This window comes from Pseudophryne corroboree, chromosome 3 (assembly GCF_028390025.1).
Source record: "Pseudophryne corroboree isolate aPseCor3 chromosome 3, aPseCor3.hap2, whole genome shotgun sequence".
In the NCBI taxonomy this organism is placed as follows: Eukaryota; Metazoa; Chordata; class Amphibia; order Anura; family Myobatrachidae; genus Pseudophryne; species Pseudophryne corroboree.
In genome coordinates this window covers 406,309,597-406,327,415 of record NC_086446.1, presented here as the reverse complement: position 1 = coordinate 406,327,415, position 17,819 = coordinate 406,309,597, and the positions used below count along the sequence as shown (strand labels likewise).

The 17,819-nt window shown below is 47.5% G+C and overlaps 1 protein-coding gene and 1 long non-coding RNA gene across 2 annotated transcripts in view; one reads left to right on the top strand and one right to left on the bottom strand.

Moving 5' to 3' along the window:
• Positions 1 to 17,819, bottom strand: part of LOC135055750 (fer-1-like protein 4) — a 346,065-nt gene that overhangs the window by 111,338 nt on the left and 216,908 nt on the right. The window contains exon 31 of the mRNA XM_063960172.1: positions 10,786 to 10,911. Within this exon, the coding sequence (XP_063816242.1) occupies positions 10,786 to 10,911 (126 nt within the window). The remainder of the gene's footprint in view (positions 1 to 10,785; positions 10,912 to 17,819) is intronic.
• LOC135055752 (uncharacterized) overlaps positions 1 to 17,819 on the top strand; it is a 39,106-nt gene that overhangs the window by 4,315 nt on the left and 16,972 nt on the right. The window contains exons 2-3 of the long non-coding RNA XR_010243800.1: positions 536 to 617; positions 10,807 to 10,953. This is a non-coding gene — a long non-coding RNA (uncharacterized LOC135055752). The remainder of the gene's footprint in view (positions 1 to 535; positions 618 to 10,806; positions 10,954 to 17,819) is intronic.

The window sequence follows — 17,819 nt, the reverse complement described above, 5'->3', positions numbered from 1 at the left end:
ATCTTGGAGGGACACCCTTGCCTATTCAAATTTTTAGTCCAGGATTCACATCTTCAGTACAGAGCTCTGCCCTTCAGTCTAGCCCAGGGGTTCCAAGCTTTTTTGAACCACGGTGCCCTAGAGTATTAGAATTTTTTTCATGGCACCCCAAGGCTTAAGTTTCTTATTGAGAAATGTAGAAAAAAATATTAAACTAAGTAAATTGTGTTTGTATGTCATCCTTACGTTCAGTTGTGTGATGAGGGACAAGATCTGCTTTTGCTTGTCCACATACTGTATTTTATGATTGGCAGCCACCAGCACTAGTTTTGCCTATTACATTGACAATAAATAGTTTAAATTGGTCCTGGACCACCAACCTGAGGCACCCCTGCAAGTGTCCCGCGGCTCCCCAGGGTGCCACGGCACACAGTTTGAGAACCACTGGTCTAGCCACATCACCATTGCAGGCTTCTCAAAATCTTGACAGTCTTGCTGCTCTACTGAGATATCAGGATGTCAACACTGTCCCTTTCTCGATTACCTTCTTTTCAAGGCTAAGACACGATGGCACCTTTACTTCATTTGAATCTTCAAAGAACGCCCAGGATACTCAAAGACCATTGTTGAATTCTCAGGTTTGAAAATTACTACATATTTATAGATAGGGAGATAGATAAATTATCCATAGTTAAGCTTCTCCTAATAAGAGCCATCTGTAGCTCAATTTTATAACCAAACTGTCTCCAAGTTTGGTAGGGAGACATGGAAAGTAGGTTTCCAAGTAAAAAAAATGTAGTGCATAAAGTCACCATTTGAAGGAAAATGGTGCTGTGTAATGTAAAAAATGTCAACTTTACGTATGAAATAATGTTTTTCCTTTGATATATGTTAGCAACCCTGGAATTGTTGGAGAGCAGTGTGCCTCTGTACTGTCTACTCTCCTGTACAACACATGCTGGGCACTAGTACCCACAGTCTGCAGGGAAGTATGACCTCTGAACTGATGTGGTCCCGCAGCTATCTTGTTCACTGTAAAGAGTGATGCAGTACTGTGTAGACACACATGGCCTGATTCAGATTTGTAAGTAAAGCAATAATAAAAACAAGTAACTTTGTGTCTGGAACAACCCATGTTGCCATGCTAGGGGCGCAAATAAATGTATATTTCTCTTACGTCCTAGAGGATGCTGGGGACTCCAAAAGGACCATGGGGTATAGACGGGATCCGCAGGAGCTTGGGCACACTAAAAAGACTTAATCTGGGTGTGAACTGGCTCCTCCCTCTATGCCCCTCCTCCAGACCTCAGTTAGACTTTGTGCCCAGGAGTGACTGGATGCACACTAGGGGAGCTCTACTGAGTTTCTCTAGAAAAGACTTTATGTTAGGTTTTTTATTTTCAGGGAGACCTGCTGGCTACAGGCTCCCTGCAGCGTGGGAGTGAGGGGAGAGAAGCAGACCTACTTCTTCTTAGTTAAGGGCTCTGCTTCTCGGCTAGTGGACACCATTAGCTCCAGAGGGTTCGATCACTTGGTGCGCCTAGCTGCTTGTTCCCGGAGCCACGCCGTCGCCTCCTCACAGAAGCCAGAAGACAGAAGTCGGGTGAGTATGAGAAGATCAGAAGACTTCAGGACGGCAGAAGACTTCAGTAAAGGTACAGCGCAGCGGTAACGCTGTGCTCCATGCTCCCACACTCCCACACACATCACCAACGGTTTTCACTGGGTGAAGGGCGCTGGGGGGGGGGCGCCCTGGGCAGCATGTTACTGGAGTTTGTTGGACGGCTTAAAGATTGTAGGTGCCTCGGCACCGTTTACAGACCCCCGCCGGCATCTTTTTTCAGATTTAAAATTGGCGGGCCGAAGCGCGCCGGGAAGGGGGTGGAGCTTCATCCCGCAGCTCACGGGCGCCATTTTCCCTACAACACGCGGCTGAGGGATAGACGCTGCCGGGACCTCCACGCTTCTCTCCCAAGTAACGGGGGGCATTTTCAGAGGAGGGCCGCAGTGTGGTGCTTAATATTAACATAAGGCAGCGCTGGGTACATATATCGTTTCTTGCGATATATGGGTGCTGGGGTGTCAGCTGGCATACTCCCTCTGTGTCCTCTATCTGGGCTTTATTGTGGGCCTGTCACCTAGCTGGGACGTTCTGTGTGTTGTGGTGTGTCGTTACTACGTGTCGGCATGTCTGAGGCTGAAGGTTATTCACCAGAGGAGGTTATTGGGGGAGCGGATGCTGGGCTAGAGTTGGGACTGTCAACGCAGCCGACACCTGATTTGCTAGCATTGCTCAGTACGATAAATTCAAATGTAGCTTCCTTATCAAAGAGCTTAGATAAGTCTGAGTCACAGACGCAGGTGTGGAAAAAGTCCATGGAAGAGGCTTTGTCTCAGGTACAGACCCCATCCGGGTCGCAAAAGAGGCCAATTACTCAAGTGGTAGATACTGATACCGACACGGACTCTGATTCCGAAGTCGATTTCACTGAGGCTGCGTTACATCCACGGTTAGTTAAGAGTATTCAGTACATGATTGTGGCTATAAAAGATGTTTTACACATTTCTGATGAACCTGCGGTACAGGAAACAAGGATTTGCTTGTTCAAGGGAAAAAAACCTGAGGTGAAGTTTCCCCCCTCTCATGAAATGAATACTCTTTGTGAAAAGGCTTAGGAGTCGCCGGATAAGAAATGGCAGATTCCCAAGAGGATTTACATGGCGTAGCCCAGCGGTGGCCAACCTGTGGCTCTTGAGCCGCATGCGGCTCTTTCTTTATTCAAATGTGGCTCCCCGCACTCAAAGTCGCGTGATCACAACAGATACGGACAGGCGGCAGCATTACGATGACTGAGAACTGAGGGAGCCAGATACTAGAGGTGAGACACCCACTGGCAAATAGAGGACACATAAGGGGCTGCTGCAATGGCACGAGGTGTGTGTGTGTGTGTGTGTGTGTGGGGGGGGGGGGGGGGGCTGTAGTGACACATGAGGGTGCTGGCTGGAATGACACAGCTGGATACTGGCTGGAGTGACCCATGGGGCAGCTGAAGTGTATTATGTGAATCTGGCTTTTTCAATATATTTTATGTGGATCTTTCTTTCTCAATTATTTTATGTGGAAGTGGCTTTTTAAATGTATTTTATGTTGGATCTAGCTTTAAAAATGTCTTTTATGTGGATCTGGCTTTTTAAATGTTTTCTTTTTTACCAGGGGCATGGCCTAGCAGGCACAAGGGCGCACCCCATTTTTGCATGTGCGCTTTCAACTCAATGTCGGCTCTTTGACCTGCCTAACAAGATTTTTTGGCTCTTTGACTCTGATTGGTTGGCCACCCCTCGCCGTAGCCTTTCCCCTCTGATGACAGGGAAAAATGGGAGGCATCTCCAAATGTTGACAAAGCTCTGTCTCGTTTGTCTAAGAAGGTGGCACTTCCGTCTCCTGACACGGCAGCTCTCAAAGATCCGGCGGATCGTAAACTGGAGACGTCTCTGAAGTCCATTTTCGCTAATTCGGGTGCATTGCTCAGACCCGCTGTGGCGTCGGTATGGGTGAGTAGTGCTATTGCTAAATGGGCTGAGAATTTAGCTAATGATATGGATACTCTTGATAAAGATAATGTCCTTTTAACTCTCGGTTATATTAAGGACGTTGCAGATTACATAAAGGACGCGGCGAGGGACGTCTGTCTCTTGGGTTCAAGAACCAATGCCATGTCGATATCAGCCAGGAGGGCGCTGTGGATCCATCAATGGAACGCTGATGCCGACTCCAAGAGGGCTATGGAAGCGCTACCCTTCAAAGGTACTGTCTTGTTTGGGGACGGCTTGGCTGACCTGGTCTCGACCGCGACTGCGGGTAAGTCCTCTTTTCTTCCTTATGTTCCCACACAACAGAAAAAGGCACCACATCAGCAAATGCAGTCCTTTCGTCGCAATAAATACAGGCGTGGAAAACGTTCGTCCTTCCTCGCTTCAAAGGGTAGAGGAAGGGGAAGAAAACCTCCTGCAGGCTCAGGCGCCCAGGACCAAAAGTCCTCCCCTGCTGCTACCAAGTCTACCGCATGACGCTGGGGCTTCCCTGGGGGAGTCCGGACCGGTGGGGGGCCGTCTACGAATATTCAGTCAGGTCTGGATTCAATCAGGCCTGGATCCTTGGGTACTAGAGATTGTGTCTCAGGGATACAAACTGGAGTTTCAGGAGATGCCCCCTCACCGGTTCTTTGTTTCGGCATTACCAGTAGTTCTTCCGGACAGGGAGGTGGTGCTAGCAGCGATTTAAAAACTGTGTCTACAGAGGGTCATTATTCCCGTTCCCTCGTCCCAGCGGGGGAGGGTTTCTACTCGAGCCTCTTTGTTGTGCCGAAACCGGACGGTTTGGTCAGACCAATTCTAAATCTAAAATCCCTCAATCCATACTTGAAAGTTTTCAAGTTCAAGATGGAATCCCTTCGAGCGGTGATTGCCAGCCTGGAAGGGGGGGATTTTATGGCGTCAGTCGAAATCAAGGATGCCTACTTACATGTCCCGATATATCCTTCACATCAGGCCTTTCTCAGGCTTGCGATACAGAATTCTCATTACCAATTTCAGACGTTGCCGTTTGGGCTTTCCACGGCTCCGAGGATTTTCACCAAAGTCATGGCGGAAATGATGGTTCTCCTTCGCAAACAAGGGGTTACAATTATCCCGTACTTGGACGATCTCCTGATAAGGGCGAGGTCCAAGGGACGGTTGCTGAGAAGTGTAGAGTTGTCACTGTTGGTTCTGCGACAGCACGGTTGGGTGCTCAATTTGCCAAAATCCCAGTTGATTCCGACCACTCGGCTTCCTTTTCTGGGCATGATTCTGGACACGGAATTACAGAAGGTATTTCTTCCAGAAGAAAAGCCTCTGGAACTGCAGACGATGGTCAGGGAACTTCTGAGGCCGACGAGTGTGTCGATCCATCAATGTACTCGGGTTCTGGGGAAGATGGTTGCGGCGTACGAAGCCATCCCATTCGGCAGGTTTCACGACCGGGTGTTTCAGTGGGACTTGCTGAGCAAATGGTCCGGGTCTTACCTGCACATTCACCGGAAGATAAGTTTATCTCCCAGAGCCAGAATTTCTCTCCTGTGGTGGCTACAAGGTCATCACCTCCTAGGGGGACGCCGATTCGGTATCCAGGATTGGGTACTTCTAACAACAGATGCAAGTCTCCGGGGCTGGGGCGCAGTCACCCAAGGAAGAAACTTCCAGGGGAAATGGTCGCTTCAGGAAGCTTGTCTCCACATAAATGTTCTCGAGTTAAGAGCCATTTACAACGGTCTGCTGCAAGCAAGAAGCCTTCTTCAGGGTCGACCTGTCCTGGTGCAGTCAGACAACATCACAGCGGTGGCGCATATAAACCGTCAAGGCGGAACGAGGAGCAGAGCGGCAATGGCGGAGTCCACAAGAATTCTTCGCTGGGCAGAACAACACGTGTGCGCCCTGTCAGCAGTCTTCCTACCGGGAGTGGACAACTGGGAAGCAGATTTCCTCAGCAGACACGATCTCCATCCGGGAGAGTGGGCTCTTCACCAACATGTATTTGCAGAGGTGACAAGACGCTGGGGAATTCCGTTGATCGACATGATGGTGTCTCGTCTCAACAAGAAGCTCCCGAGGTATTGTTCCAGGTCAAGGGACCCCCAAGCCACTGCAGTGGACGCCCTGGTGTCTCCGTGGGTGTTCCAGTCGGTGTATGTGTTCCCTCCACTTCCCCTCATTCCAAAGGTACTGGGGATCATTCGACGAGCAAGGGTTCAGGCGATTCTCGTCGTTCCGGACTGGCCAAGAAGGGCCTGGTACCCGGATCTTCAGGACTTACTGGTGGAAGATCCGTGGCCGCTTCCTCTAAGAGAGGATCTGTTGTGGCAGGGGCCATGCGTGTTTCCAGACTTACCGCGGCTGCGTTTGACGGCATGGAGGTTGAGCGCCAGATCTTAGCTCGTAAGGGTATTCCCAGGGAGGTCATTCCAACTCTCATTAAGGCTAGGAAGGAGGTTACGGCGAAACATTATCACCGTATTTGGAGAAACTATGTTTCCTGGTGTGAGTCTAAAATGGCTCCTGCGGAAGATTTTCACTTGGGTCGCTTTCTCCACTTTTTACAGGCGGGGATAGATGCAGGCCTGAAATTGGGTTCCATCAAAGTGCAGATTTCGGCTTTGTCTATTTTCTTTCAAAAAGAGTTAGCTGCCCTCCCAGAGGTTCAGACTTTTGTGAAAGGAGTAATGCATATCAATCCTCCGTTTGTGCCTCCTGTAGCTCCATGGGACCTTGATGTGGTCTTATGGTTTCTCATGTCTTCCTGGTTTGAACCTTTGCGTAAGGTTGAGTTGAAGTTTCTCACTTGGAAGGTAGTTATGCTTTTGGCGCTGGCGTCTGCCAGGCGGGTGTCAGAGTTGGCGGCTTTATCTCATAAGAGCCCTTACTTGATTTTTCATTCGGATAGGGCGGAATTGAGGACTCGTCAACAATTTCTGCCGAAGGTGGTTTCTTCATTTCACATTAACCAACCTATTGTGGTTCCGGTGGCTACGGAAGCGGTGGCGATTCCAAAATCTCTGGATGTTGTAAGAGCGTTGAAGATCTACGTCACTAGGACAGCTGTTGCTAGGAAGACTGAGGCGTTGTTTGTCTTGTATGCTGCCAACAAGATTGGTCATCCTGCTTCAAAACAGACTATTGCACGCTGGATTTGTAGTACGATCCAGCAGGCTCATTCTTCGGTCGGACTACCTGTGCCGAAGTCAGTGAAAGCCCATTCTACCAGAAAAGTGGGCTCATCTTGGGCGGCTGCCCGAGGAGTTTCGGCGTTACAACTTTGCCGAGCAGCTACTTGGTCAGGTTCTAACACGTTTGCTAAGTTCTATAAGTTTGATACCCTGGCCGATGAGGACCTGGCGTTTGCTCAGTCGGTGCTGCAGAGTCGTCCGCACTCTCCCGCCCGTTCTGGAGTTTTGGTATAATCCCCATGGTCCTTTTGGAGTCCCCAGCATCCTCTAGGACGTTAGAGAAAATAGGATTTTGGTACTTACCGATAAATCCTTTTCTCCTAGTCCGTAGAGGATGCTGGGCGCCCGTCCCGGTGCGGACTATTACTTGCAGTGTTTTCTGGCTGGTTAAATTAGTTTATACACGGGTTGTGTATTGTTTTGTTTCAGCTTGTTGCTGGTGTTAATGCATACTGTTATCTGGTTTAAAGTTACTCCGGTTGTACGGTATGTTTGTGGTGTGGGCCGGTCGGTTTGTAGCCCTTAGTTTAAACAAAAATCTTTTCCTTGAAATGTCCGTCTCTCCTGGGCACAGTTCCTATAACTGAGGTCTGGAGGAGGGGCATAGAGGGAGGAGCCAGTTCACACCCAGATTAAGTCTTTTTAGTGTGCCCAAGCTCCTGCGGATCCCGTCTATACCCCATGGTCCTTTTGGAGTCCCCAGCATCCTCTACGGACTAGGAGAAAAGGATTTATCGGTAAGTACCAAAATCCTATTTTTTTCTGTGTATATTTTTTCTGTGCAAGGTAAATATTGGTTACCTTTGCATATAGCCCACAATTATTAGACAGCATTATTTTAACACTGCAATTAAGATTTCAGTTTGAACACACCCCACCCAAATCTAAATCTATCTGCACATGTTACACCTGCCCTACCTGCAGTGCAACATAGTTTTGCCCTATTGCTTGCTTTTTTTTACTTTGCTTGCAGATCAGAATCAGGCTCACAGCACTGGTTTGATAACACTGCTGTTAACCCATGCATTACCAACACTGTGTTCCTGCACTATCCAGTTACTTATGTTTACCAATTAACTCAGCATTCTGGTTATGGAGTCTTTGTGTGCCCTAGCAGTCACTTTCACATCCGCTGTACCCCTATTGCGGCCACCTTTCCATTAGGCTTTATAGCAACAGGAAAAAGCTTGGTGATTATTTTAGTCATTTATACACTGCTCAAAAAAATAAAGGGAACACTTAAACAACACAATGTAACTCCAAGTCAATCACACTTCTGTAAAATCAAACTGACCACTTAGGAAGCAACACTTATTGACAATCAATTTCACATGCTGTTGTGCAAATGGAATAGACAACAGGTGGGAATTATAGGCAATTAGCAAGACACCCCCAATAAAGGAGTTGTTCTGCAGGTGGTGACCACAGACCACTTCTCAGCTCCTATGCTTTCTGGCTGATGTTTTGGTCACTTTTGAAAGCTGGCGGTGCTTTCACTCTAGTGGTAGCATGAGACAGAGTCTACAACCCACACAAGTGGCTCAGGTAGTGCAGCTCATCCAGGATGGCACATCAATGCGAGCTGTGGCAAGAAGGTTTGCTGTGTCTGTCAGCGTAGTGTCCAGAGCATGGAGGCGCTACCAGGAGACAGGCCAGTACATCAGGAGACGTGGAGGAGGCCGTAGGAGGGCAACAACCCAGCAGCAGGACCGCTACCTCCGCCTTTGTGCAAGGAGGAACAGGAGGAGCACTGCCAGAGCCCTGCAAAATGACCTCCAGCAAGCCACAAATGTGCATGTGTCTACTCAAACGATCAGAAACAGACTCCATGAGGGTGGTATGAGGGCCCGACGTCCACAGGTGGGGGTTGTGCTTACAGCCCAACACCGTGCAGGACGTTTGGCATTTGCCAGAGAACACCAAGATTGGCAAATTTGCCACTGGCGCCCTGTGCTCTTCACAGATGAAAGCAGGTTCTCACTGAGCACATGTGACAGACGTGACAGAGTCTGGAGACGCCAAGGAGAACGTTCTGCTGCCTGCAACATCCTCCAGCATGACCGGTTTAGCAGTGGGTCAGTAATGGTGTGGGGTGGCATTTCTTTGGGGGGCCGCACAGCCCTCCATGTGCTCGCCAGAGGTAGCCTGACTGCCATTAGGTACCGAGATGAGATCCTCAGACCCCTTGTGAGACCATATGCTGGTGCGGTTGGCCCTGGGTTCCTCCTAATGCAAGACAGTGCTAGACCTCATGTGGCTGGAGTGTGTCAGCAGTTCCTGCAAGACGAAGGCATTGATGCTATGGACTGGCCCGCCCGTTCCCCAGACCTGAATCCAATTGAGCACATCTGGGACATCATGTCTCGCTCCATCCACCAACGCCACGCTGCACCACAGACTGTCCAGGAGTTGGTGGATGCTTTAGTCCAGGTCTGGGAGGACATCCCTCAGGAGACCATCCGCCACCTCATCAGGAGCATGTCCAGGCGTTGTAGGGAGGTCATACAGGCACGTGGAGGCCACACACACTACTGAACCTCATTTTGACCTGTTTTAAGGACATTACATCAAAGTTGGATCAGCCTGTAGTGTGTTTTTCCACTTTCATTTTGAGTGAGAGTCCAAATCCAGACCTCCATGGGTTAATAAATTTGATTTCCATTGATAATTTTGTGTGATTTTGTTGTCAGCACATTCAACTATGTAAAGAACAAAGTATTTAATAAGAATATTTCATTCATTCAGATCTAGGATGTTATTTTAGTGTTCCCTTTATTTTTTTGAGCAGTGTATATTGCTTTTATCTTTATTTGGTGTAGGTTTACATAGTTTGTTTTGGTTGTGTCTAGTTATAAATCTTCTGCATGTACTGTAGTGGTGTGATTTTCAGTTTGTCATATCTTCTTCAGTTTGTGACAATGGGGGTAATTTCAAGTTGATCGCAGCAGGAATTTTGTTAGCAATTGGGTAAAACCATGTGCATTGCAGGGGAGGCAGATATAACATGTGTAGAGAGAGTTAGATTTGGGTGGGTTATTTTGTTTCTGTGCAGGGTAAATACTGGCTGCTTTATTTCTACACTGCAAATTAGATTGCAGATTGAGCACACCACACCCAAATCTAACTCTCTCTGCACATGTTAAATCTGCCTCCCCTGCAGTGCACGTGGTTTTGCCCAACTGCTAAAAAATTTCCTGCTGCGATCAACTTGGAATAACCCCCATTGTTTCTTTGTTTACTAAAACTGAGTGGCTTTTTCAAATTGAGATAGGCGTGATCTCAGCTGAGGCTAAGATTTAGCTTCAGAAAGGAGTTGGATTCTCTGAAACGTTGTTGCTGAGCCTTCACTTAAGATAAGCCTGAATAAGTCCCAATTAAGTGTCCTTAGTGTATCATATATTCATACATACTGTACATACATACACACATGTATATACATATGTGTGTATGATTGCATTAGTGTATTCCAGAGTAATCAGAATAATGGATGTGCAACCGTTTCATGGTCCTCATTCAGATGCGGTCACAATTGAGTGACAATCAGCAGAATGCGCATGTGTCATGGCCGAAGTGTGCTCAAACCAAAGTACCTTTGCGATACCACTCGCAATGAGGAATCGCAGAGTAATTGACAGGAAGAGGCTGTCTGGGGGCGGTAACAGGGAGTGTCTGCAAAAACGCAGGTGTGTCTTTTTTGGGGCATGTCTAGGAGTGCAACTGCAATCTCATATGCGTAAAACATGGCGCCTGCATCACAGCTCTTGCAGCTATTCTGCACAGCCATGGAGGCACACAGGGAGTCAATGTTCCTCAGATCTTCGTGGTGTTTGAGACGGAGTATGCAGTTGCTGAGCATGTTGCGATGACATCAACGGGTATCTCTGTTCACTTGTGGGCAGCTGCTAGACTTACAATGCATCACTGTTCCATCACTAAAAAGATCACTGCCATGTCAGCATTGAGACTGCATCTGAATGAGGCCCCATAAACTAAAAAACTGCCCCTATTTTCCACAAATATCCATATACAATTATCCACAACATACATGTTCTGATATTTCTTTTAGGGATTCATAGTATTTTGACCACCAATCCAGCTCCTCAGGGTCTGGCCTTTCTTCCTCCAGCTCTTCTTCCTTTACCGAAACTTTGCCGAAACTCTTAAATGGTTCCTAAAGCACAGGGATACAATTTGAATGCAATATACAATACAGGTAAGTAACATTCAAAACCTCTAAGTCACTGGCATGTGCACAACACATTGAGAGCCTGTGTATCCAGCACACCCTAATGTTAGCAGGCTTCAGCCTAGAGAATGCCATGTTTTTAGTTTAAATAATTTTGAATAATCTACTAAAGTCCACTCTCATCCTGAGGTGGGCCACAAGATTTTGGATGTAAACAGGATCTGTGTAGGATGCAGGGGCCCTTGTCTGGGTAGTCTGGCAGAATCAAGACCATCCATATACTAAAGTGGGCTTAGTTCCGCCCCTTTGCTATGCTTTCGGGCCCTTCACCAAGATAATCCACCAAAAAAATTACTTCCTTTCCAGTCCAGCCTCTCCTATTCTGCATTCCTCTCCACTTTCCTCTTACTTCACCTACTCACTATTTGCTTCTCCTTCCCTTCTGCCTGTTCATGTGGCTGAGTAGCTGCATCCATCAACTTTGGAAGATAGGTTTCTTTGGTTATTAATGTTATGTGGGAGTCTGTTATTTTTATAATATGTGTGTTCAGGGTCAGGACTGCCCCTAGGGGCGACAGGGGGATATTCTAGGGGTTTGGTATGGATGACTGGCAGACGAGATGCCCGCTGTCAATATCCCGAGAGCTGCATCCCGCCCGCCAGAATGCTAAGAGTCCCCTTGCGGGCTCGCTGCACGAGCCATGCTGTGGGTTGGTGGCTCGTTGTGTTCGCCACTCTATGGGTGCCGGAATCCTGGCAGCCAACAATGCCGCCAGACGGAATCCCGGCGCAACAGGGCTATTCCCATGTCCACGAGTGGGAATAGCCCTGTTGCGCCGGGATTCCGTCTGGCGGCATTGTTGGCTGTCAGAATTCCGGTATCGGAATCCTGACCTCTGGGATCCCAACAGCTGGTAAATTAAACGCATCCCTCTTCTAGAGTATATATGGGGGCCCAGCATGTCAGGGGCGCCACTCTACCTGAAGACACCTGTGCCATCTATCTGATTTCCATCTATACAAAGAGCAGCCCCTGTGGTTCATACTGCACTGAGGACCTGAACAGCATGATACACAATCGCAGAGGGAAGAGGTGGCTCAGTGGTATCGGGATTGACATTTGCTTCCTTTGTGAGACGCGGACTTAGATGGTAATGCTGGTCAGGGATTGGCTGTGCATATGGTAAGGATATAACTTCATTGTTACGGTATTAGGCCATGTAATATGTGGATCCTCGATTTCACTGAAGTGTGAGTACTTATGAGCATCTTAGGTTACGCACAGGCTTGTTGCTCTTGGGTGTATCTAAATCTTCTAAAGAGATGGAAATACTGTCTAAACTTCATTTGATTAATTAGATATAGAGAAATTCAATTTTTCAAACTCTCTTCCCAAGAAGACATGGGCATGTGATAAGAAAATTGCCATATTTATCACAATGGAATCCCAATAGCGCACACATAAACCAAAAAGTGCAAGCCCCAAAGAGAATAGAAGTTTACACCGCCTTCTACTATGCAAACCAGTCAAAGTTAAGGGCTCCTTGGTGTTGGCTCTCCTCTAATGTGTATGTCTGATGTGTTAAGACTACTATCTGGTAGGCATCTGTAACAGTGAGGATTGTGTCCACAGTCTGTGTATAGGCTCTTATGCACTTTGCTATTTTATTTAGTAACAGATTCATTCCCTCTATGTGTTTTAATATTGGAATAGACAAGGCTTAACAGTATTACGCTATGCACCTATTATCCCTTTGTATGTCAATGCCATGAAAGCCCTGGAGGAAAGTGTGAACGAAAAAGGCCTTAAAGGAATGAGAAGTGCATGTAAACCTCCTGTTAAGGTATCTTGTAAAGTAAATTTGTTAGAAAGATACTGTCTAAGAATAGTCCTCTCCCAGACACCACACTCTCGGTGTCTGGGAGAGGACTATTCTTAGACGGTATCTTTCTAACAAATTTTTTAAGTTGTGTGGCGAGATGTAATAGGGTCCGATATTGCCGAAGGTACGGGATGCTGATCTCTGACTTTTTTTTAAAGGGGCATTAATTACAAGGCAAAACCATGCCTTGTAAGTGATTGCCCTTTTAAAAAAAAAGGCTGAGATCAGGCCGGCACCACACACCTCCGGAAATCTCGACCTCTATTAGATCTGGCCCGTGGTGCCAACCTTAAATGTAAGCTGAAATACATGTGAATCACAATTTACAGGCCTTTGTACTGTTTGGAAATCTGCCCTAAATGATACTGTTTTTTTATTTTCTCTTGTCTTTTTCTTCCTTTTTTTACCCCCCTCCCCCCCCCCCCCCTTCAAAAAAAAACCCCACACACACATTTCTCCTTATGGGCACTCACTATATCCATCTTAGAGCTAGACCATCATTAGGCAACCCATGCTTCTGCCTATGGCCCACCCAGTGCATACTGGGTGCAAAGCTAGATTAAGGGTTGGAGGTGTGGATAGTGGGAAAGTACGCTGGACCCGCCTCTCTCGAGAGCCCCCCAGGTCAAGCGCTGCCCAGCTGGCATCCAACAGCCATTAGGCTGTAGCCTAAGGTGTCAGGCATTGAGGCACCCTCAAGCCATGGTTTATTCTATATCGGAGTGGGAGAAGGAACCTTCTGACGTACCTAGGGGAGGTGACACGTCACCAGGGGGAGGAGCTACGGCCGAACAGGGTACCCGAAAAGTACCCTCGCGGGCTTGCTTCGCTCGCCACACTTCGGGCTTGGTGGCGAACGAAGCGAGCAGATTACTAACGGTAATAGTTGGTGACGTGGATAGTAGAGGAACTATCCCGCTGGCCTACCTCCTCCCCCTTGTGTCATGGCTCCTTCCCCTGACGGAAAAGGTCCCTTAGCCCACTTGAATCTAGCATCAACCCTCAACCCATACCAGCATGGCTGCAGCACTGTCACAGTGTGCAGAGGAGTTGGGAGGAATGCGCTGTATCCTAGAACACATAGGAGTTAATGGAAGGTCAATGCTTATTGTCTGTAAGTCTTTTCATCCTACATAACATATAATAACGGAATTTGTTTTGTAAATCTGGCTGGGGGAAGGAAGGAGGGATTTAGACAATTTATAAAAGGGGGAAGGGGAATCTGCATGCAACCCTAATTATTCATCATTTATTAACCACATTTTTCAAGAAATATCAGTGTACAGTTAGGTTGTGAGATATCAGTATAGCGGGGACCAGGTTAAAAATTTGTCTGGGGTCCCATAATTCTTATGCTTAGCCTTGCTGCTTGTTGCTATGTATGGATCACTAGTTACTAATACTTGGTCAGGTAAAAACTACTGGTTGCTAGGGTTTCCTCTTGTTGCTATGCAAGGGTCACGGGTTACTAAGAGTTGTGCTTGTCGCTATGAAAGAACTACTAATTGCTATGGTTTGTGCTTGTTGCTATGTAAGGGGTCACTGGTTACTAGGATTTGTGCTCATTGCTATGTAAGAATCAATATGTAAGGATCACTGTTTACTAAGAGTTGTGCTTATGGCGATGTAAGAACTACTAGTTAAAAAGTATTCCCATCAGATCAGGAACAGCGCTCGTTGCTAACCATCGGCTTCCAAGGTCCATCCCTAATCAAGGCTTGAACTGCTTCTTTGTATCGATTAATCACCACTTAAGACACTAGGGGGAAGATGTACTAGCGGTGATAGAAGTGGAGAAGTGAGCCAATGGGGAAGTTCCCCACGGAAACCAATCAGCATTGACGTAACATTTATAATTTGAATACTATCAAAGTATACAGAGCAGCTGATTGGTTGCCATGGGCAACTTCTCCACTGGCTCACTTCTCCACTTTTATCACTGCTAAGTACATCTTCCCCTATGGGGTCTATTCATAAAGCGTGAAAAGAGTGGAGAAGTGAGCCTGTGGAGAAGTTGCCCATGGCAACCAATCAGCTGCTCCGTACAGTTGTATAGTATGCAAATTAAATGTTACTTCAATGCTGATTGGTTGCTATGGGCAACTTCTCCACTGGCTCCTTTTTCCACACTTTTCAGCGCTTCATGAATAGACCAGAGTACAAGTCTGATTCAGAGATGGTTTGCGTACATCTCAGATGGTTATTGATCTGCGCATGCGCAGGATCAGCACTGCACATGTACAGATCAATGGATGTGACAACGGTTGCAGTTCCCTCTATGCTGCAGCATAATTAACATGCTGCCTCTGTTTTGGGACAGGGGCGGCTACAGTGAGCCGGGATTGTGTCTCCTGATCAGAGGTGTAGCTAGGTGCCATGGTGCCTGGAGCATGAGTATGTTTTGGCACCCCCCTCTTATGTTACACTTGAAAAGAAAAAAATATAAAATAATCCTAACTTGGAGTCCATTCTGTTGTATTATTCTAAGCAGCACTCCTGGTGTCTTGAATAAAATACACTTATAGGCACAAGTCAAACTGGCAACGTTTCAGTGCCCTTTAATAGCGTGGCACTTTCGTCAGATAATATAAGTGCATTTTATTCAAGACGCCAGGAGTGCTGCTTATTTGGACATGCTGTGAATTTGTATGCGAGCACCTAGCGCAGCACGTGCTATTGAAAAGTGAGCCGGACACCTGGTGTTATATATATATATATACATACATACATTTTATATATATATTTATATATATATTTATACTGCATCTCTTTTCAATAATTGTTTTCTTTTTAATGCTCGGTCACGGTGCCGCTGCGTGTTCAGACACACAGCTCCTCTCTCAAAGTCTCCTCTCCAGCATCTCCTCCCATTGCATGTGCGCTGTGACGTCATGCAATGGGAGGAGTGTGACGTCATGACGTCACACGCACCATTCGGTACACGAGCGCGGAGGGAGGAAGCAGCTCACACTGTTATTAAACAGCTGTGAGCTGCGAACTGCGAGCTGTGGGTGGACGGGAGGCAGGTGCCGGAGGAGTTGGGCTGCCGCGCAGCTTCCAATATTTTAGGCGCCCGGAGCTTGAGCTCCACCGCAGCCACCCTCCCTACACCCCTGCTCCTGATACAGATTTTCTGGCCTCTGGTGAGTGATTACCTCGGACACTCCAAAGACGCAGATGTTGTGTGAACTGCGTCCGCCTCTGATTAAGCCCCTGTATATATGGGATGTAGTTAATATGCTGGCGCTCACCATCTCAATGGTCCGAATCCCGGCAGCGGGATCACGACGGTCAAAATCCTAAATGATCTCATTAGTAAGTATAGGGTTTAGGGTTAGGGTTACTTTTAGGCTTAGGATTAGGCACAAGGAGGAGGGTTAGGCTGCAGGAGATGACATTTACAGTTAGACTGGGGTGGGTAGGCTAGACTCCAGGAGGGGTGGGTTGGGGTAACGGTTAAAATACTTACCAAAATCCGTCAGGATTTTCAGCTTTGGGATTCCGCTGCCACAGTCTCACCATCAGGGTAGATAGTGCCCGCATTTCGTACCTAATCTGCATATACTGTATAGTATACCTTAGGTGTCTTACTCCTGTGGCCATGCTGCGGGACAATAGGACTACTCAGATCTTCAGTAATCGACTGATCTGCGACCGGCGCTGCGAGTTTGTATGCAACCGCTGGTCTTACAAAGATGTGCGTGGGAGTCTTAATATAAATCTCGGTGGCAGTGACATTTGCAGATTTTCACACTGTAGCTGTGTACAAAGACTCATCTTTAAATTCATTAGCATACATCTCTAAATCAGGCCCTTAATGCATTGGGACACCTTTTTGGTATACTGGATGAATTCATATCATCAGCTGTTTTTACTATTTCTCTAACGTCCTAGTGGATGCTGGGGACTCCGTCAGGACCATGGGGAATAGCGGCTCCGCAGGAGACAGGGCACAAAAGCAAGCTTTTAGGATCACATGGTGTGTACTGGCTCCTCCCCCTATGACCCTCCTCCAAGCCTCAGTTAGGTTTTTGTGCCCGGCCGAGAAGGGTGCAATCTAGGTGGCTCTCTTAAAGAGTTACTTAGAAAAAGTTTTTAGGTTCTTTATTTTCAGTGAGTCCTGCTGGCAACAGGCTCACTGCATCGAGGGACTTAGGGGAGAGATTTTCAACTCACCTGCGTGCAGGATGGATTGGATTCTTAGGCTACTGGACATAGCTCCAGAGGGAGTCGGAACACAGGGCTCGCCCTGGGGTTCGTCCCGGAGCCGCGCCGCCGACCCCCCTTGCAGACGCTGAAGATGAAGAGGTCCGGAACCAGGCGGCAGAAGACTCTCAGTCTTCATCAGGTAGCGCACAGCACTGCAGCTGTGCGCCATTGTTGTCAGCACACTTCACACAGCGGTCACGGAGGGTGCAGGGCGCTGGGGGGGGCGCCCTGGGCAGCAATGTATAATACCTGTATGGCGAAAAATACATCACATATAGCCCTTGAGGCTATATGGATGTATTTAACCCCTGCCAGATATCTAAAACTCCGGAGAAGAAGCCCGCCGAAAAGGGGGCGGGGCCTATTCTCCTCAGCACACAGCGCCATTTTCCCTCACAGAAAGACTGGTGGGAAGGCTCCCATGCTCTCCCCTGCACTGCACTACAGAAACAGGGTTAAAACAGAGAGGGGGGGCACTGATTTGGCGATATGTATATATATTAAAATGCTATAAGGGAGGAACACTTATATAAAGGTTGTCCCTGGATAATTATAGCGTTTTGGTGTGTGCTGGCAAACTCTCCCTCTGTCTCCCCAAAGGGCTAGTGGGTCCTGTCCTCTATCAGAGCATTCCCTATGTGTGTGCTGTATGTCGGTACGTGTGTGTCGACATGTATGAGGAAAATATTGGTGAGGAGGCGGAGCAAATTGCCTGTAATGGTGATGTCACTCTCTAGGGAGTCGACACCGGAATGGATGGCTTATTTATGGAAATTACGTGACAATGTCAACACGCTGCAA